This window comes from Lissotriton helveticus, chromosome 4_1 (genome assembly GCF_964261635.1).
Source record: "Lissotriton helveticus chromosome 4_1, aLisHel1.1, whole genome shotgun sequence".
NCBI classification, from domain to species: domain Eukaryota; kingdom Metazoa; phylum Chordata; class Amphibia; order Caudata; family Salamandridae; genus Lissotriton; species Lissotriton helveticus.
The window spans coordinates 1,540,115,839-1,540,138,022 of NC_136063.1; the positions used below are offsets into that span (position 1 = coordinate 1,540,115,839).

The window sequence follows — 22,184 nt, forward strand, 5'->3', positions numbered from 1 at the left end:
AAAACTTGGCTCTTCCCTCAATCTGCCTAAACCCTCCCAGTCCCCCAGTAGTCTGCCAGCGCCAGGAAACCCATGGTGTCAGCGCGCTTTATAAATGCCCCTTACAATACAATACATATTCTAATAAAGACCCTAAAATAATTTAACAGAGAACGAGACAAGAAAAAATACACAAAGCAAGATGGTCACCAATACGCTTTCCATAAAAGAATTCACACAGGAGTCTGTTTAGTTTGTCTTGCAGGTCGGTGTAGGACTGGGGAGCTGGCTGGTGAAGTAACTGAGTTTGGATTAACCACACAAGATAACTCCTTGACAGACTCATGCAATAAGAACAAAACTCAAACATTGCTCAAGCAAAAAATAAACATTTGTGTGCTTTGGATAAATGTGACTAAAGTAAAAAATGCTGACAAATCAAATATCAACTGGAAATCAATAGGCACTTTTCACCCAACATATCTATCAAAGTTGCCTTTATTTCACTTAAGCATTGCCGGATGACAATACATGTCAAACTTTGTGGGAAAAAAACTTAATTTTTTCCACTTTTACATAATGGGAACAGCCAGAACGAGGGGACTAATAAATGGCGACCGGGAACATACTTTCAGTTCCAACTTCAAAATAAGGTCCTCAAATAGGAATGTATATATAAATAAGGTTTGTCATGTAGTGAAACATTACATATTCAAGATAATTGTTGAATAGCTGGAAGGCAAGTATTGAGGTACAGTGAAGTCATAGTTTTGTCTTAAGTGGCAAAATGAGTGTACTCAAAAAGGGCCATGTCTTGGAGAAAGAAAACTTAATGGATACATTAAACGGTGGACCGTAACAAGAGGCAAGTTGTGGGCATACACCCATTTATTAAAAAACAAAACCTGTACAAAACATTCAATTTTTTTGGACATTTGTAACTTGTGTGAAAAATTATCGTCTGGGTCCTCCTCTGCCTCTTCCGCGGCCACGTCCTCTTCCACGACCTCGGCCTCTGCCCCTCCCAGCAACTGTGAATCAAAAAAGGTAGCAATTATTTTTTCAGACCGATGTCAAAACATGAATATTTACATAATCAAAAGTTAATTAGGTTGTAATATTTAACTGATACCAAATGGATAATACATTTTTAAATTAGAAAGCAGACATTTATAGATTTTATCTACCATGTGCGTTGAATATACTAAAGTTCAACATCAGTGGTTCAGCTACAAACTAAACATACTAGATGGCAGTTCTAAAGCCAAAGTCCTTTAGTGTTGCTTCTCGTTCAAACAACGTTTATTGTTGAGAGGCAGGGGAGCACGACAAAGAAGGATGGGGTGGTGGTAGAGGGCAATGGATCTGTAATAAGTGTCTACTTTCACCACAACCATTTACTACTCTGACCTACTGATCAAGTTTATATTAACTCCCATGGATAACTGGAAAAAGTGGAGTCAGTTCCCTTCAAAAAATTACTTAAAGCCTTGGTGTTAACTGGCTCTTTTAAGTTTTGGTTTTACAATGTGGTTGCTAAAGGTACTTTACAACTGCAACACATGCTTTAAGAATGCTGTGATATGAATTAATAAAGCTGAAAATGTTATTTAGGAGCAGAGAATTCCAGTAAGCAAGACTGAGTATATACTAGCACGGCAAACACAATGAGATGGACTGAGTGCTGAAATGTTTCAGACACGCACCCAGAGATCTGGGTTTAATCCATCATCGTTTAGCTTACTTTTCCATCCCAGTTCTGACCCAGTTCCTCATGGTAACAACCCAACTGCCAAGCCAGGTCTTCCCCGGACCGGAAACAAGCACCCCAGTTTTGGGGTGTCACCCATCAGCCAGACTAGCTTGAATCCAGTGGCAAAGAGAGCAAGGAATTCACGTCTGGGCATACCCTGCAAACGGAGGACAAACAAAGCAAACACAAGGAGATGATGGAAGTATGGAGCGCAGAAACGTTTCACTCACCCCTAGTCACAGATCTGGGATTAATCCATCATCATCACAACTGGTCCCAGGTTGCTCATTTCCAGTCAATGGAAGACCTGGCTTGGCAGTTCAGGTTGGACTACTACCATGAGGAACAGGGTGAAGACTGATATGCATATGGCCGGTCTGAACTGGGGTGAGGTGGCGAAGCAATGGATTCAAGCCAGATCTGTGACGGAGGGTGATTGTCTGAAAAGTTTCAAGGATCTGTCCATCTTTGTGTTTGCTATATACCAGCACAATCAGCACACATTTTATTTTTGGCAAATTATATAGATAATTTAATCTAAAATGTAACAGTTGCTTTAAAATTACACAGCCATTCTTGGTAGGATTATACATATACATATTAGGGTGACACCAGGATCACCTCCATTTGCCAAGTCTGAGAATCTGTCCAGTTGTTCCTATATTTTAACAAAGTCACAAAACCTATACATCATTGTTCCTATGGTCCAGTGGAGAAGTGTGGCTCACTGGTTAGAGGAGGCAGACCCTGAAGCAGAGGTCAGACCCGGGACCAGGGTCCAATTCCCGACGCGGCAGGGTCTTGAGCCCAAAATGTCCACGGACCCGATAATTCTCGCTTCGGTGCCTACTCGAATCACGGGTTCACACTCTGCAACTCTGGGCAATAGCTTGCTTAATCTCCACTACCTCCCCCCCCTCCCCCCCTTCTCCCCCCCCTCCCCCCCTTCTCCCCCCCTGTTGCTCGTCTGCTTACCCTCTCTGATTTACTATACCCAACAGGTGTATTGCTATCAAGTTTATCCTTCTCTCAATGGCCAGTCTCCAAATTCCCTGGGCTGGGCTTGTTAGTACATAGGATTGTGGTTTGTTACGGAAAAACATTTTGGTGTGGTGTCCATTTGGACTTGCAGTCTTCTCCCCAGACATGTGTTTGGAAGACCTTTAAGACCAGGAAGGCTGTCTTGAGTGGAGGACATTTATGTACTAGACTGCTTCCTCTGCTTGCCCTAGTATCATCTGTTGAGCTCTACCATGGGGTCTCCCCAGTTTGCCTGTGACGAGTCTGTGGGCATTGTCACCATTTTAATTGGATGCATAAAAGGTCAGGCCATGACGTAGCCCACTCTTCATGCACAACTCTTCTACGTTACGACTGCCAAGTCTTCACAACTAGATTACTTATGACCATGGATTTGGGAGCCATTCCAGAATTGGTCTCAGTTATCCGTTTTCTCATATAACGGATTCCATGAACACAGTTTAAAGAAATGTGGATGTTTGACCCCTGCCAGATTTCCTTTTAGATGTCTACAAAGGAACATACACCTGCAGTGCCTTTTTGCTAACAAATCGCAACGTTGCACCACTGAAAATTACAAGAATATCAAGTATAGCCATTCATGTTTGTAGCTCCACATCTTACAGAAACTCACCTGCTTCTCTTTTCTTGGATTTAACTTTCGGTTCAACATCAACCAGTAGTGTATCAAGAGGGAGACTGTCCGGCAGAATGAAGTATCTAATGTTATTGCCTCGAATACTTAATGTTTCCAATTGTACAGGCTCTCTGTTCTTCAAGGTCATTTTCACAGCTTTAAGATGTGTATTCATACTCACATCCACACCTAAATAGGAAGTAGGAGGAGATGTTAACATGGTGAGAAGTACAGCAAATACAAAGTTTACAGACATCAAGTCCACTGGCTTAACTGACACTGCAGTGATTTATTCCACTGAGACAATAACTCATAGCAGAGCTGCTGGGAAGGGGGGCAGTGCAAGTAAACCCAAGTTAATGGATGAAGGCATGGAAGTATCAAATAATACTTGACACATTCAAAAAAATAAAAAGTATGGGCCACTAAAATGGATTAACACCACCAGTTAACACACAATAGACATTGCCTTGCCAGTAACATGGGGTGAATAAATGCTTTACAAAAGTCCTCCTACACCCAACTGAACAGAGCTGAACCATCCTAGGTTGTCTGTGTTCTGGTTCGGTAAGGACGTGGCTAGGCATTTCAGCCATGACCCTGATCCACATGGAACAGTCCAGCCCGATTTGCAAATGGCGGATTCCAAACTGAGGTGGCATGGTGAGCCAAATGGCGATGGGTTGGGATGCTACCCTGAGTGAGTGCCAGTGTTTGACAAATTGAAAGCATTCCTCCCATCAACTTTTCCCAGGATAGGTCTAGTAGCTAGCAGATAAACAGGTGCATTGGATTCTGACCCATGAACAACAATTGTGCAAATATGAGCAAAACTCATTTTTCCTACAATTACGCTTTAATAGCAATACTACATCTCAAAATGAGAATACTGTAAAGAAAACTGCACTACTACACAATCTATGGTTAATATATTGTTTCATCTAGTATCTGGTCTCCAATGATTAGCGGCTTCATCCTCAAACTTTACCACACACACACACACACACACACACGAAAAAGGCAGTCAAATCCAGTTTACGAGCACTGTGAACACAAATGACACTTATCACTAAATAAGAGTATCCATTGGATTTGTCACCGTTAGGGGAAAGTAGCAACAACAACCAAAAGTGTATAGATGAACAAGTGAATGTGGCAAACAGGTTGAGGGTCAGGTGTCCTTTTTAGAGGTGCAACAGTACCCTGGGCATTCCAAAGGAAGCAATTCTTGGAAGGCTGAAGAATACTCCAAATCGCAAATAGCCTGAAAGGAGGGGGGGAAACACTCGTCTGAGGCGGCAAGGCCCCCCTCGGTGTATGTTTTAATGAATTGGAAACAATGACTTGCATAGGTGTTAAAATGAGTAGTTCCAAGAACATACATTGGAAACACTTGCTTTGCAAGTGGAGGGCCCAGCAGCCCAACTTTTACCAGACGGAATATCTTGTGTGGCGGGATGAAATTTTACTGTTTTCCTGAAATGTATTTTCAGATCGACAGAGTTACATCATCTCCTGGCAATAGCCAGTAAGTAGTTATAGATAGGACCAAAATTTCCACAGGAAAAGCTTTGTCAATAACATTGGCGCTGATTGATGAATCTTCACGGAATGTTCACAAAACTTCACTTTTTAGGTCTCGCATGCACAGCTCTGGCGAGACTTTTAATAAGAGGGCATCAAAAAGCTGACCACACGCTTGGTGTGGCCTAAAGCGTACAGTTACGCGCATAGGCGCCACTTTGCTTTCCTGTCATGGCTCATTAAGGGGATCGCTCGCGGGCACCCTTACAGCGCTCACACATCACTCACCAGGCACACTTGCGTAGAATTGTGTTCGTCCTGCCCAGCCAGCGTGCATATTCTTGCAGTAAATCACATAATGCCAGGCTTCCTCTTCGGCCGCTATACTTTGTCTTACTGTGTCCTCCGTTTGCCCCCCTTTAGTTCGCATTCTTACAGCATGGAACAGTTTTACAGCTTCTAAATGGGAACCAGCCTGCTTGCATCAAGGGCAGTGCATACTGGGAACACTGTTTTGCAGTCTGTGGTTGCATTTTTTTAACCCATTTGGTCCCAGATCAGTTCCACTGCTTCCCTTGTTTGAAATTGCTTTCAGCTGGGAAGTTAGAAACATTACGGTTGTGCTCCGTACTGTTGCTTTCACTCGCTTTACAGAATCTCAAAAATATCCTTTTGCTAGTAATCCGCTTTACTCAGGACGTCAATTTTAGAGAAGCATATCCCAGATTTTGAAAACTGTAGGCGTGCGTTGGTCTATTGCTTATGTAATTTCGTGTTTTATGACTCTTTATAGGCTATACTTTGTACACCTATAGTTCAGGGGCATGCCTCACCGTGTAAGAAATATGGAGATAGTCACAATCCCGTTAGTTTTGGATAGAGTGGTCTGCTTAACACGGACATACAAACATGTAATGCTCAAAGGCTCGCACAACACTTGCTAGTCTTAGAAAGTGGATTGCGTTTTGTAGTGTGTGCGTATCTGGTAATGTGAAGAAACAGCAAACATTCTCAAAGCCAATAGGACCCGTTTATACAAGAGCTGTTGGCTTTGTCAATTTGTTGCCATGTTGAAAAGCAGTGCAGTTGCTTTTCAGTTTGGCTGAACATTAAAAAAAATGCCAAGACATGGCCAACGTTTTCCTTTTTAAAAAGTTACTACTTTATGCAGCACAGCAGCTGCACTGCTGTACAACATAGCAATAAACATGGAAACGCCAAACAGCTCTACCATTCTGCTTTGTCAGTTCTTTTTCTATTGACAAAGAAAAACGGCAGAGCCATTTCGCTTTACTGCACGGCCGCTGTGCATCATGGTTTAAAGTAAGAAAAAACAAGCATTGGCATAGCCAATAGGTCTAGTGTATAGTCATGCAACAGTTGTTGCACCAAGGATATTGTGCTGCATAGCTAAATACTAAAGGTCCCAAAAGCGAGACCTATTGGCTATGCCAATGCTCGTTTTGATACAGCTGCTGTTTTTAAAGTTTCAGGGTGATTTGTCAAGCGGGCCGAGAAAAAAAAAAGTCCAAAACAAGTTTCCCCCATGTTATGTCTATGGGGATTTCTCATATTTTGAACTACAGCCCGAACCGCTGAACAGAATTACACCAAATTTGGCAGAAAGCTAGATTGTTGGTTTTGAAAGCATGGTTTTTGTGATTTGGTGTAAATCTGTTCAGTAGGTTGGCTGCCAACACTTCAACAAGGAAGTCGTCAGCCATCTTGAGACCAATATACATGATAGCACTCAATTGAAATATATTGGAGAATGGCAGGTTTTGTTGAAGGTCTTAAAAAGGAGAAATTACAAAGGGTTAGAACAGATTTTAGTTGCAATATAAATTTGTTGATGGTACCATACTCATTTTAGGAATTGAGGTGTATTAAGGTGATTTTATCCTGTGGAAAAAAGCCTTCTGCTGAGATTTCAAAAATCATGTTTGAGAGAAACGATTCTCTCATGATTTACCCATCGAGGTTGTGGAAGGTGCTCCAGAAGCTAAAATTAAAGCATATTTTCTGTAAATTCACAATCTTTCTCAGCCATATAAAATGAAGTCTGACAGTGGATTCCCTTGTATTCAACTACAGCCTACCAGTGTTCTAAAGAACTAGAACGCCAATAGTATTACTTATGACAAAAGTATGGCACACCTGAAACCATGCCGATTGATTTAAACTGGTGAAACGTAAAAAATTTAATTTAGAAAGACAGTGTGTGTGTGTGTGTGTGTGTGTGTGTGTGTGTGTGTGTGGGGGGGGGGGGGGGGGGGGCAGTTTGCCATAGAAATTATGGTTAGTGCTGTAGAAAGAATTTTGGACACTGAAGTGATCTCCAATATTTTCCTCTATTTCATTAGAACATTCTGACATGTAGACAGAAACATGCAATTTCAATACCAGCAGCAGACTGCCAGTTAACTCCCTGATGAGCAGCAGTTTTACTACAGTGTTCTAATGAGCAACTGGAGTGCTAACATTCTGAATTTATGCCACAGGTGTGGCACATGTGAACGCCAATTTGATGGAATTAAAGTAGAAAACCAAAATCATTTTCTACTGAAGATAATGCAGTAAATGATGAAATTAGGGAGCTTCATAACAAATAGGTCCCCCAAGAGGGCCACCGGAAAAAAAAAGAGCACAAATGTAGCCCACTGACAGCAGTGTGCAAAACCCTTTATTGTATTGTTGCAGTTTATACAGCACAAACTTGCCCCAAAGGTTTAGCAGAGCTTTAAATGAGCATCAGTTATATTATACAAGGGTTTAGGCATGGGGAGATTAAGTGATTTGCCCAGAATCAGAGGATCACGCTGACGCTGAAACTCAAACCTAGTTTCCAAGTTGCAAAGTATGCAGCTCTGGCTGCAACGCCACATCCTCTTCCTTAAGTGTAAAATCTAATAAAGTGATCAACTGGAAGAAACAAATACAGCAAATTTGAAAGTGCTTTGTTGCTATTGGAGAACTCAGAACATATGACCCCAAGGACGTCCTTGGGGGCCAACAACCCATCCCGTTACCTCCAGTAAGTCCCACACAATGTGATTGCTAAGAGGTCTTTGGAGGCCACGCCAAACTTTCTCCCTACTCTGCAAATGTGCCTCCTGGCACTGGTTGGGGGAATCAAGTCCACTTTACTCCAGAGGGACCTTGGGGCCAAGAAGCCCTCTTGGTAGCTTCTGTAAGTCCAACCAGCCCTCAGGTATTCTGCGGCGTAGGAGGCCCAGCACCTTTTCTCCAAAACTCTGCTAGTTACATAACCTTAGAAATCACTGAAAAGAAATTACAATCATACAGATTAGTCACTCACCCATATATTGACTAAGAATCATTTATACAGTCACACACCCATTGAATACTCCATACAGACTTAAACCCATTCATTCAATACACCTTGACTTTTTAGAAACACTCAGTCACTGGATGATGTCTGATGTCAGTGATGACACGGATTGTGTCATGAGTTATGCAATATGCAACATAATCAGCAGTGCATTGCGGGGTGTTAGTTAGCTCAGCTAACTATACCGGCTGAAGGGGGGCGTGGCTTGACTGCCGAGCGGAATGGCTGCTTGAAAGCACAGCTCCGCCGATCGAGCAAATTAATCCGCCATAAATCCGCTTCTACTGTCCCTGGGGCTCGTCCCCCTTGAACCAGCGGAGTACCCCCACCTCGATCCGCGACAGCTTTGCAGAAGTGTGCCCAAGCTCTAGGAGAGACCGGCCTCCCTGCCCTGAGGACGCTGTAAGGCCCGCTGCAACGTGGAGCGCCGGGAGCTTGCGCTGATGCTGGCCGGCTGGAAGTAACCGACTGCCTGACAACCCGCAGGCAGATTGTGCCGCCTGGTTCATCGGCTGGAGGCTCAGACCGCACCCTCTGGCTGGCGAACGCCTCGAGACGGAGTCTGGCGGCGGCAGCATACGCCTCTGCTCCGGACGCTGAGACCGAGGCGGCTGAGTAGTTCGTTGCGAGGACCAGAGGAGTGAGAGGCTGCAGACGCGCGGCGGAGGACGTGAAGACACGCGAACACCAGTACACAGTGAGTGGGGTGTCCGGTGCGCTGCCTGGCCGCGGCTGCATCTAGTAAAGGGAGAACGACTCTGAAACGCGAAGCGTTCATAGACCCACATAAGCGAAAATTGCCATCGGACGCAGGATAAGGGAGAATGGGCGCGAACCGCCATTTTGTCCTGGTGCCTGCGAACTGACGCTTCGGCGGTTGGAGGTGTCGACGGGGCAAAAAGATAATCCTGCTTGACTACAGTGGCGAATTGGCTGGCTATAAAGTGCACCACTGTCGAACTGTATGGGCACACTAACTGAGACACCCCTAAGTCGGCCATCGCAGTGCTGGAAGGAAATACAAGGTGCTACTGAGCGTCGCGCTTGCTGACTGGGGAGGCCGATCGCAAAGCCATATCACGCTGTCTGCAACTAGAAATATAACGTGCCACACAGGGGTCAAGCGCTGCGACCGCTGCCAAACTAATTGCCCGGACTGGTTGGTGTAAGCGGAGGTGAGGTGAACCCGAGAGACCGTTGGTAGACGCGAAGAGACCGGACATCGCCATGGGCAAGCCGGACACGCGACAGCCCAGAATCACGTTCGACAAGACGACCAAGAAACCACCATGCCAAGATGCACCGGGGCAGGAATCATCAGGGGAAGCCCGACCTGTGCTGCCAGCAGATGACATCAAGGCCATGTTTCAAGATCTCAAATCGAGTCTGCAAGGCATAGATGGTAAGATGGACGCATTGGCTGCTAGGATGGACAGCATGATAAGGAGAATGGAAGAGCAAGAAGGAGTGGTTGGGGTACTGGAAACGCACGTGACTGAAACGGAGGAATGCCAGTCAGACCTTGACAAGAAGCTGCGAGGAATGGACAAAGTGCTATCCCTGATTCAAATGAAGAATGAGCATTTGGAAGCGAGGTCCAGAAGAAATAACGTGCGCATCACGGAGTGGCAGAATCGACGGACATTGTAAATATGGAACGCTACGTTTAACAGATGATGAAAGATCTATTTGGAGAGTGACTGTCACCAATGTTCCTGGTGGAGAGGGCACATCGCACGTTGGGACCAGTGCCCAAGCCGGGAGCTCAACCACGGCCCATACTTGCCCGCATTCTGAACTGTAGAGACAGACTCTATACTGCGACTGGCACGCAATATGGTGGATTTGCAATACAAAGGAAACCGGATAGCTATGTACCCTGACTTCACGCTTCAAGTACAATCAGCCAGGCGGGAATTTTTGCCCGCAAAGAAGGTGTTCCAGCAAACCGGCACGAAATACTCCTTAATTTACCCGGCAAAGCTGAGGGTGCAAGGCCCGGGTAAACCCACCTTCTTCACGGACGCGAAAGCGGCTTTAAAATTTGCCAAACAGCTTGCCAAAGACCAGAAGGAACAATCAGAGGCGGAAAAGCGGGGTGACTCTGAACAGCTAAGTGAGGTTGAATAATGCTCTGTATTATTGAGTTTGGCACTGATGGGACCCTTTACGGAGGGAGGGAAAACACAAACATGCAACTAAAAAGTGTTAAGGCGCGAACTGCTTGAGTGGGGAGGTATAGTACTAATCACTCACTATTTCAGATCCCCAATACTGAGTAACTGCTACTCCGTTTGGCTTGAGGTTCGTGAGGCCCTGAAGCGTACAGGGTCAGATTTGCGCTCGATCGCCCTGTCAAAAGTACAGGGTTAGTAGGCACATACCTGCGTACCCCAAGGGATGTATCCCAAAACGTGGTTAGCCCATCTACTATTGTTGTTACTTGGTTCTGTTGGAATGGTACGAGGGGGGATGACTGCACGACCTAATTGGGGGGTTGGAGCGGGTGGGAAGGGAGGGATGGGGATTGGTTAGGTTTGCATTGTTCACCTATGAAAGCGCTCCGTTGCAAATGTCCCCAAAGATTGCTCACATGTCACCAAAGATTGCTCGCATGGTACTCACGGACGCTGACGCGGTATGCTTGGAGGGGGGGGGATGGTTGTGGTTGCTCTTACAATTGACTGGAGGGTTGGGGCCTCATTGCCACCGGCGGACTGCATTGAGCGCTCTGCTGCTCCGCTTGCACCTTTATTTTTTGGTATTGATATGGAAGCTAATGATAGCTTAAAATCTGGAGAGACTAAATGCCCTGGTGTGCATGTCGCAATGGCATCGATAACATGCTTATCATGGAATGTGAGAGGAATGAATGACAGAAGGAAAGCGAGAATGGTGCAGGCCTATTTGTCAAGGAAACAAGTGGATATATGTATGCTTCAAGAAACACATTTACATACCACGGATGCCCCACAACTCAAACACACTAGATGGGGGGGGGGGAGGAGGTGGTGCATGCCCCCTACTTTAATTACGCCAGAGGGGTGGCGGTTCTGATCCGAAGAGGCCTACACTGGGTGACACACCAGGTGCTGAGAGAGGAGGATGAAAGATACATATTAATACTGGGAGCATTGTGTGGCGTCCAGATACTGCTGGTGAATGTTTACGGCCCGAACGACGATAATCCTGACTTTTAAGAGAGATTGTGGGATAAAATGTGTCCATTTGGTGATGCAGCGATATTGTGGGCGGGTGATTTCAATGTAGTGCTGTCCGACGCTGTGGATCGACAGGGCTCTGCCTGGGAACACCACCCGAGAGCGGCTGAGGCACTGGGGGGGCGGGGGGGGGGGGGGGCAATATCATGGAAGCATCCCTGGTTGACTCCTGGAGGCTGCTACACCCAAATACGCGGGCAGGAACTTGCATAACGGCTCACAGGGCCACATGGTCGAGACTGGACTAATGGCTGCCGCTCGCCTTAGAGGTTGTTCCAGTGTTTGCCACGCTCTGACCAGACCTTGCTACAGGAGTAGCCTTCATCAACTCAGTGTGTCCCAGAGGGAGGAGAAGCGATGCCGCAGAGGAGGTGAGAGGCGCGGCCCCGGGACTGCGAGGTACAGCGCCAACAACATCAGCTGTTTCCTCTTCCCGCGTGAGCCGCGCCCCCTCCCAGTGCCCCGCCCCCTCTCTCCCTGCAGACACTTAAGCAAGGCCCCCTACGCGCATCGCGGGATGCGCGCGGGTCGTAGCCCGGGGTGAAGCCCGGGCCAAGGGCGGGCCCGTTGTTGCCCGTTAGTGACCGGCAGAGACCGGACCGGGCCACCCCTCTTGGTTCCCTACACTGCCTCCATATCCATCTTATAAGTCTCCACATATGTCCGGTATGCCTGGGAGAACCAGGAGTAAAACTAAATCTGCCATGGCTGTAGCCCAAATCACTGGGCCTATTGACCAATTTATATCCCGGGTCAACGAGACAATTGATCACAGTATTTCTTTACTGGAACGTAGAGTGTCATTGGACCTTATGAACGCTAAACGCTCGTCCTTGGGCCCTTTATCAACTGTAAGCTCACCTCCCCAGCAAATTGTAATCAATCGCTCTCTTCCTTTATCTCAACCTGCTGCTGGTACACTTACCGTACCAAACCTAGTAGACTTATCAGTCTCTCAGTTAGAGTCCGATCCATCATTTGTTGACCTAGAGTCTACTCCAGATCTTGAAGCTTGCCAAACACCCAAAAGGCCAGAGCCCACTATAGATAATTGTTCCCAGGATCCAAGGAAAGGATGCATTCCCGTATCGCTAGAACTAAGGAATATGCCTAAGACCAAGAAAAACTCTAAAACTAATACTAGAAATCATAACCTCGTGGCACCAGCCCCAATTTTAACATCAGGCATACCCTGCTGGGTCGAAAATATGGTAGCAGACTTAAAATCCGATCTTGAAGCCTCCATATCGGCCCAAATCAAGCCCTTAATGTCCAAAATTGATAGACTAACATCTCTTATCAATAATAAATGGCCTAGTAAGGCAAGTGGAAACGTGCCCACCCAGTTTCAAGGGAAAACCCAAGAATTGCCCATGCCGAATGCCATTAATAGCAATCTACCAAAAGATTCCATCATAAAGGACAAATCTACATCGGACAAACCAGAAGCAGTAACGCACCATCTGGCCCAAAGGGGGGAAAAGGCTCCTGCACCCCGACCAACTATTAGTGGTGCAGATTCTATCACAAAGCCCCAAATACCATCTGATTCCAAAAAAGGGCCCAATCAATCTGTTACCCTTGTCATTAGCACTGAAGGGGTTAACTCGTCATGGAGTTTTCATTGATTTCAATGGAAATTACATTGAGGGGCCAGAGGTGCCTTAGCAGCCAAGTGGTTAAGGGGCCCAATAATTTAGCCACTACTTCGACAGCAACTGCTTCAACTAATAAGGCAGATGACCCCCAAGCTCAGGCCGGCTCGTTTTAAGTCAATTAACTTGCCGCCGGAAGTCTCACCTTTTGTGGTCGTTCTTACGGGGGTACCACCACTGAAGGAGGGAAAAAGAGAAACCCTGGCTGAATTAAAAAATAAATGTGCCCAGTGGCTTGACCTGCATAAACCCTTGCCCAATAACATGTGTGGTGAAATACACGCAGTCAGAAGAGGAGATTGGGTAGGTAGAAATACTAAGACCATAGCAGGTGATGTCATAACTATTAATTTCAGGAACACAGGGGTTGTGAACTATATCTGCAACTCACCTAATAGTGGGCCGGCTTCCCAAATACACCCCCTCCCCGTGTCCTATTTTTTACCCATGCCCCACATCATACTACTCACCAGTGGCAGCATCCATGGCAAGGTCCACCTCCTCCTTTTGACCCCTTTGTATCTCAGTTTGCCCACTGGAATAGATTCAGTGCGCTGGAAGAGGTGGACTGACTTAATTTCAATGAAGCTCTCCCCATGCAATCTGTCACCAATAAGGGTGAGGAGGAGGGCTTACATGCTATGTCTTACCTGTCATGCCCCAAACCTCCAACTGTGACAGCTAATACTCTGATTAAGCCACCATCCCCTGCCCTTGAGAGGGAATGTATAGAATCCCCTAGCTTTGTAGACACCGTTGGCAATAGAGGAGTATCCAGTAAGGAACAAATAAAAATCCTTAGTTGGAACCTTGCGGGCATCTATAGGAAACTGGATCTACCTGAGTGGAGTGATCTGGTCGAAGCACACCAGATCTGCATGTTCCAAGAGACCTGGAGTACAGAACCACTCCATCGGGTTGGGTTTGTCACCTTCTTTATTCCAGCAGTAAAACCTATGAATGGGAAGGGGCGTCCATCGGGGGGTCTTATTACTTGGGTAAGCATCTCCTTGAACTGTAGAACAACATCTAAACAGATAAATAGTCCGGATATCTTAGGCATTCTATTATGTAATCCATGTAGAGCTTTGTCTTTAGCTCTATACAATGTCTATGCTAGAGGTACAAGAAATGGGTACACCTCAACTGTAATATCAGATCTTGAGGTGCAACTCAGGGACTGCAAAGAAGCTGACCATACCCTAGTGGCAGGTGATTTTAATTGCACCTATGAGCCACTCCCACTAGATGGTATCCCTGACCTGGGTGAAGAGGATAGCAGATGGGGCATCCCTTCACTCTCCATCCCTCCGATCAAGCGCTGGACCCGCAGTGCAGTACAGCTTAATGCACTGACATTAGAGTTTGGGCTAAGAGCCACTAATGGTCGTACACCTTCTGATCGGATGGGTGCCCCGACGTTCAACAGGGTTGGTCATACCTCAAGGATTGACTATATCCTGTTGGACTTGAGGCTTTGGAGCCGGGTTGAGGACATGATAATCATTCCTACTGTTGAGAGCGATCATAATTCGCTTTAACTATCACGAATCCCTGGGTCAATGTAGCACTGCCAGCACCTTCCAAATGCTTGCACAAGGTTACTGTTGCCTCCTGTGGAAGGCACTTAAAGTCGGATAAAGTTGTTAGTAACCCCGTCAAACTTGCCAACATAGAGGTGGTTCTTGTGGCCTCACAAACAGAATTTGATTCCATCGACTTAGCCACGGCAGCGGATAGAGTAACATCTATTTTTGAAGCTGCTGTCAAGACCATAGGGGAAGCCTTTTGGGCTAAGGGCTACGCAGGGAAGATTAGGCCCCAGAATAAACTTAAAGGAATGCATGCCTGGTACACAGGAGCTTTTAGGAAAGCTAAGTCCCGACTAATTGAAGCCGTTAAAGGCAAATCCCACCCCCAAATACAGCTAGCCAGGAAAGAACATAAGAGGACACTGGCTATAGCTAAAAAGGAGTGGGAAGAGGCCTACTGGCTCACACTTAAAGAAGCTAGCTTCAGGAAGGATTCTAAAAGCTTTTGGGATGCTATTAGAGCTCGGAACAGGCCAGACAGTGATTTAATAACTTGTTATATCCCTAGCCAGGCGTGGGTTAAACATTTCTCCAAGCTATATACCCGCCAAGCTGATCAATCGCTGATGAACGTTTCCCCAGGGGGGGTTGCGGTTCCTTCATTGCTCCCTCAAGTCTGGAATATCCAGCCTAGCGATTTTGATTTCACTATCAAGGAGGATGAATATGCAATAGGCACTATCATGCCCCAAAAAGCGGCTGGCCCGGATGGCATCCCTGGTGACCTTTTAAGATCTGACACCTTGAAGTGGGGAAAACTCATTCATTCCCTACTTGTCGCTATTTGCAGGGGCGCCCCTGTCCCTTCCTCTAAAAAGGTGCGGAGGTGGTCCCTATCTACAAACAAGCATTGGAAATGCAATAGGTCTCGCATTAGGAAAGTTTGAGCGATTGTTATTGTAAATGACACTTTTATTTATGTGTTGGTTTTTAAAATAGCAAAATTAATAGCTTTGTCAGTTACAATGTCAATAGTTTTAACTTTTGCAAATGTGACACCTATAGCATTTGTAATGCAATGTGTGTTATATTTACGTGACTTAGATGTATTGATATTACAAATCACAATGGCTTTTATTTTTGTAAATGATTAATACTTAATTAAAAGTTATTTTAATTTATAATGGCAATACCTTAAACGTTTGTAAATAAGTTTTGTGAAGATTATGTTCAGTGTATTTTATTGTGACGAAAATCCAAGCACATTGCATTTGCACCTACACACACAGAGCCACACGCCACACACACACACATAGATGTGGTGGATCTGGGGGATATGGTGGTGGTGGATGTGGTGGTGGATGCGGTGGTGGTCATGGATGTGGTGTTGGTGGATGCAGTGGTGGTGGATGCGGTGGTGTTGGTGGATGTGTTTGTGGATGTGTGGTGGATGTGGTGAAAGTGGTGGTGGTGGGTGTGGTGAAAGTGGTGGTGGTGGTGTATGTGGTGGTGTATGTGGTGGTGGTGGATGCGGTGGTGGTGGATGCGGTGGTGGTGGATGCGGTGGTGGTGGGTGCGGTGGTGGTGGGTGCGGTGGTGGTGGGTGCGGTGGTGGTGGGTGCGGTGGTGGTGGGTGCGGTGGTGGTGGGTGCGGTGGTGGATGTGGATGTGGATGTGGTGGTGGATGCGGTGGATGTGGTGGTGGTGCATGCGGTGGATGTGGCGGTGGATGTGGTGGTGGTGGATGCGGTGGTGGATGTAGTGGATCTGGTGGCGGTGGATGTGGCTGTGGATGTGGCAGTGTATGTGGCAGTGGTGGTGCATGTGGAGGTGGATTTGGAGTTGATGGTGGATGTGGTGGTGGTGGATGTGGTGGTGGATGTGGTGATGGTGGATGCGGTGGTGGTGGTGGATAGGGTGGTGGTGGTGGATGTAGTGGTGGTGGGTGTGGTGGTGGTGGGTGTGGTGGATGTGGCGGTGGATGTGGCGGTGGATGTGATGGTGGATGTGGTTGTGGATGTGGTGGTGCATGTGGTGGTGCATGTGGAGGTGGATTTGGAGTTGATGGTGGATGTGGTGGTGGTGGATGTTTAATGAGCAACTGCACAGCTGTGTTCCATTTACTCATGTGAAGTTGCACATCAGTTAAAGTTAGCACGTGGAAACGATTATTAGCAGGACTTAAAAAGAACTGGGTACTGTTGTAGTGCAGGCCAGCCAGCCAGAAAGAAATGACTGAACGAAAAGGACCCCATTTCCTATTTCCCCTTGTGACCTCATATTTATTAGGATTATTACTGTTCGTGATAACCTTTGAGAGTTTGTGAGCACTGTGCCTTTAGTGCATATGCGAAATTGAGACCCACTACTCCAATTCGAAAATGCGGTTCTTGTAGATTTGTTAAGCTGCTCGCATTAAATACAGCATTTGGATTGTGACTATAATTATACAAAATGAGATAATTCAGTCCGTGTTTTAATAGTCATTTGTTGGCCCATCAATTGGAGGTGGGAGGGTGAAATAGATCAGTTAGCCTAAAAAAATCCTACGTTTTAATTTGTATCATGCTCCTGCGGAAATTGTGTGTAAAACAATGAAAGTTACAAGTTTATCATTATTTATCACGTGAACTATATCAGCCATGCGTCAGCGCCATTATACATTATAAGCAAGCTCTTTTCAGATGTGACTTTGAAATGACATTTAGGTAAGAGATTGAACTCCACACGTCACACGTGCTGGAGCCTGGTGTAATATGCCGGTTAAGGTAATTGTTCAGGCAGGAAGGTTTGAGTGTTAGTAAGTACGCTTCATTTGTAGCTTAAAAGAAGGCAGCAGTCACGTGTGTGGGAAGGGTGGGGTGCTGAGCAGAGTGCCTGTTGAAGAAACTGAATTTCCTTCAAGGAGACCCTCTCATGCGTGTCGCGCTCACTGTCAAATAATCGACAGCCCCAAGCTAAGTAAAATAAGTCAAACTTCAAGTAAAGCATATGTTTGGTGACTTCCCATTCCCCCTTTCATGAATTGCAGACTTGCCACCGCGAAAGTGATGAGTAAATAATTTGGGCGTAATTGTGTTTTATAAAATATGGTAGTTTTAAATAAGTTACAGGAACATGTCAATTGGTTGGTACTAAAATAAATCGACGAGCTGGCGGAGCCTGAATTGCAAATGCAAAAAACAGGGCAAAAACAATGAAAAGGTGGACAAGGGAGGAGAGAAGGAAAGGTGACAGAACTGCTGGAGGAGCAAAGAGGAGAAAAGAAATGCGACACGGCGGGCAGGGGAGGGGGCGGAGCGGGTAAAAAAATAAGGGGAGGGGGGAGGAGAAATGCGACACGGCGGGCGGCGGAGCGGGGAGAGGGTGTGAAAGCAGCAGGGGCCTGGAGTGCGGCTGAGGGAACTGATGTGCACGCGCTTTTAAGCTCAATGCGCATGCGCATTGAGCTTAAAAGTCACGGGCACTGCAAGGAATCGCCACGCTTCCTTGCAAGTTAGTTAAAGAGTGGTTAAGCCCCAATAGTCTCGCAAGCTCGATGCGCATGCGCATCGACAGGCGAGACCTAAAAAGGCCCCAGGGAAGATCCGTCAAATTATAGGCCCATTAGCCTGTTGGATACCAGCCAAAAAGTAGTGGGCAAGGTTCTACTGCTAAGAATTCTAAGATGGGTAGAAGAAAATAAAATCCTTACTGACTACCAGGCGGGTTTTAGAGCAGGGACTGGAACAATCGAGCAAGCTTTTAGGCTCATGATGGTCTACTGGAAGGTCGTGGTCATAGGCAAGGGCAGTCTTTATCTCGCGTTTATCGATTTAAAGACTGCCTTTGACCTTGTACCCAGGGAGACCTTATGGAGCGTACTTGCCGATATGGGGTTACCGCATTATTTGCTTCTGTTGCTCGTCAGGCTGCACGAAAATAGTTTTGCCCAGATTAGGTGGGGCCCAGATGGGGGAAAAAAACTAACAGTATCCCGGTAGAGAGAGGTGTGCGCCAGGGATGTGTCCTGGCTCCCACCCTTTTCTCCCTTTATATCAATGGGGTGGTCAAGCACCTCCGGAAATATCCTTCAGACGAACCATCCCTGGCTGGCGAACGCATACCAACCCTTCTCTTCGCGGATGATACGCTTTTAATATTTAAAACCCCAACTGGTCTCCAAAAACTCCTAAATAACTTCCAATCTTTCTTTGCAAATCGCGGCCTGGTAATCAACACAAGCAAGACAAAATATCTTGTTCTGAATCCTCCCAAAAAACCAGTCCATTCTCCTATCTTGAACGCTGAACCGCTGGAAAGGGTTGAAGCTTTTGATTACCTTGGGATACGCCTCTCACATAAAATGGATTGGACACCTCATTTGGACAAAATGCTTTTAACTCACAAGAGGATTACAGGAGCTCTTTTGAAACAACATCGCTCCTGCAAAACAAGACCTATAGCTACTGTCCTAGAGATCTACTCGGCCAAGGGTGTCAGCTCTGCCCTTTACGGGGCCGAACTTTGGGGCTCTTATCTCTGATGCTTTACCAAGATCGGAGACGAAATTTTGTAGAGCGCTTATGTCTCTACCGCAGGGAACCCCCACGGTCCCGCTATTGCTGGACCTAGGATGTCGCCCAATTGATGATCTCGCAAAATTCCGACCACTCCTGCTATGGGCGCGGCTCTGGCGTGTGGAGGAACTTAGTAAATATGCCCAAGGCCTTGCAGAAATCATGTCACTACCTGGGTGGCACAAAATTAAATGGTTAAGAGACATGAGGCTGCTGCTAACAAACCTGGGCCTAAATGAGGCATGGACAAATCGATCCTCTCCCCCGAAGTCAATGCTCAAGAAACTCTACTGGGATTGGATCTCTACAAAAAGAAATACTAGCACTACCATGGGCAGACTTACTGAGGATTTCCTGTCCTTTAAAGACCAACCCAAACGAGAAGTGTATCTTGACATTATCGAGAAACCCTTTGATAGGGCTCTATATTTTAAATTCAGAGCAGGAACCCTTCCCCTTTTTTCCTTCACTTCAAATTGGAAATCGCACGTACAATTGTCAGAGCTTTGCCCAGCGTGTTCAACCAAACCAGAGTCATTGGCGCATTTTTTGTTTGAATGCATGGAGTATGCAATTCCAAGGAGGGTCTGGTTTAAAAATCTATGTCGGCAGTTAGGCACCAAGAGTCATGTAACTGCAATCAGGATATTAATGTCTGACAGCCGTCCCACCTATGCTTGTGTTTTAGCTAAATTTCTATCATGGGCCTGGTCCATTCGTATCAAAAGGCTAAAATCAACTGTTTAATCTGATTTTTAAATAAGTTATTCTTTAAATGAACTGCTTGCATATTTGTAAAAATGTTCTACATGTGCTCCATTGGTTTTTAAATCATTTGTGTATTGTGTTTATTTGCTGCTTTTATGATAATTTCTTTTATCGAAATAAAGCCTTTTGACTTGACTAATGGCTGCTGTCCAGGGACCTACATGCCTCGGTCTTGGCAGCGGTACACTTGCCGAGATCACTGTCAGACCACGCTCCGGTGGGAGTGACGATAGCCACCCCCTCACAATACACACAGCCGTTTAGCTGGAGATTTCCGTCGCAGGCCTTAGTAGATCAGGTGTTTAGGGAAGAGCTGAGAGATAAGCTGGAGGAGTTCTTTTCGCTCAATGAAGGGACTGTAGACTCGCCTGGAACACTCTGGGAGGCCTGCAAAGTGGTAACTAGGAGACACTGTATGGCGCTCAAAACGGGAGTACTACGATCCATCAGAAACACACTAGATGCGCTCGAAAAAGAATTGGCAGCTCTGGAGATCGAGCTGACCAGATCACCTACGACTGGGGCCCGAGCAGCTTTCAGGGCGAAACTCACCCAGTATCAAGAAGAAGCTGAGAGGGAAGTGAAATTCTTGCATAAATACGCTCAGGCTCGGAGGTATGGGGAGGGAGACCGCCCTGGCAGAACGCTAGCCGCCATGCTTAGAAAACCTAGGGGTGCGGAATATATTTTGGAACTGTCCACTGAGACTGGCGAATCTATCCGGAAGCCGAGCGATATCTTGCACACTATGGAAGTTTATTATGAGAGCCTGTACACCTCCAAAGTACAACCAGGGGACGAGGTGATAACGGACTACCTAGACACAATAGCGCTAGCGTGGTTCAACAACGGGGCTCGCGAATACATGGATTTACCAATAACGCAGGATGACATACGGGTGACCATAGCTGGCATGCCCTCAGGTAAGGCGCCAGGACCTGATGGTCTCACGGCATCATTCTATAAAGAATATGCGATATCCTTGTCCCCAGGTTACATAAGATGTACATGGAAGCGATGGAGGCTGGGAGCCTTCCCCCGTCGCTTCGTGAAGCCATGATCATTACACTCCTAAAACCGGACAAAGACCCTACGTGTCCGGATTCGTATAGGCCGCTGTCCCTGATAAACCTGGATGCCAAGATTTATGCTAAACTCTTGGCAGAACGACTGAAACCAATGCTACCCCAGATAGCACTATCTGATCAGTCGGGATTTGTGACGGGAAGATCCACCTCGCACAACTTGCGCACATTATTTGGATCGCTTCATTACCTGGACCCAAAAGTCCAGGCCGCAGCTGCCTTGTTGGATGCCACTAAGGCATTCGACTCACTCGAGTGGAAGTTTCTACAAGCGCTGTTCACAAGAATGGGGTTCAGCAAGCTATTTATTCAGAAAATTTGCATCCTTTACAATTGTCCTACGGCGAGAGTGAAGGTAAATGGGCAGGTGTCGTAGCCTATAAAGATCACTAGAGGGACCAGGCAGGGCTGCCCCTTCTCGCCGCTGCTATTTGCCATCGCCACGGAGCCGCTAGCGGCAAGACTAAGACAACACAAAGCAAAGTATAGGGTTCACTTCCAGAGGGTTGTTAGGGTCTCTATACGCAGACGATATAACAATTTTTATGCAGAACCCAGCGGAAAATTTCAACCCCCTCATGAGAGAGCTAGTGCGGTACAGTGGTTTGACGGGCATTAACATTAACTGGTCTAAGTCCACAATACTACCACTGACGGACGGCACGGCACAATGTCACACCGAATTCCCCATCACCTGGGTAGAGGAGGAGGTAAAATACCTGGGAATTCACATAAGCTGCTCGATACAGGACCTGTGGCTTTTTAACTATGGCACAGCAGTGGAATGGCTCGAGAACAAGGTGAAAAAGTGGGTCACCCTGCCGCTGTCACTAACAGGGCGTATAGCCATAACTAAAATGGTTGTACTACCAAAATTCTTATATTTGTTTGCGAACATACCCCTGCCGCTTACACTATCCTTCTTTAAACGCATACGCTCCGCGCTACTGGATCTAGTGTGGGCGGGCAAACAGCCCAGAGTGCAGTGGAGGGTGTTAACGCTTCCTTTTCGTCAAGGTGGCTTGGCAGCCCCAGATTTTGAGCTATATGCATACTGCGCCCAGGCCCAATACCTGCACTTCTGGCAACACCCGATCCC

At 46.4% G+C, this 22,184-nt stretch overlaps 1 protein-coding gene across 2 annotated transcripts in view; it reads right to left on the bottom strand.

Moving 5' to 3' along the window:
- Positions 1–461: 461 nt before the first annotated feature.
- The window catches only part of LOC144829234 (small nuclear ribonucleoprotein Sm D1-like), a 58,318-nt gene continuing 36,595 nt past the window's right edge, over positions 462–22,184 (bottom strand). Inside the window, exons 3-4 of one of the 2 annotated variants that reach the window (XM_078688166.1) lie at positions 3,387–3,578; positions 462–1,010 (exon numbers count right to left, since the gene is read on the bottom strand). In XM_078688166.1, the coding sequence (XP_078544292.1) occupies positions 934–1,010; positions 3,387–3,578 (269 nt within the window). In that variant the 3' untranslated portion in view covers positions 462–933. The remainder of the gene's footprint in view (positions 1,011–3,386; positions 3,579–22,184) is intronic. The other variant, XM_078688165.1, reaches the window with a different exon arrangement.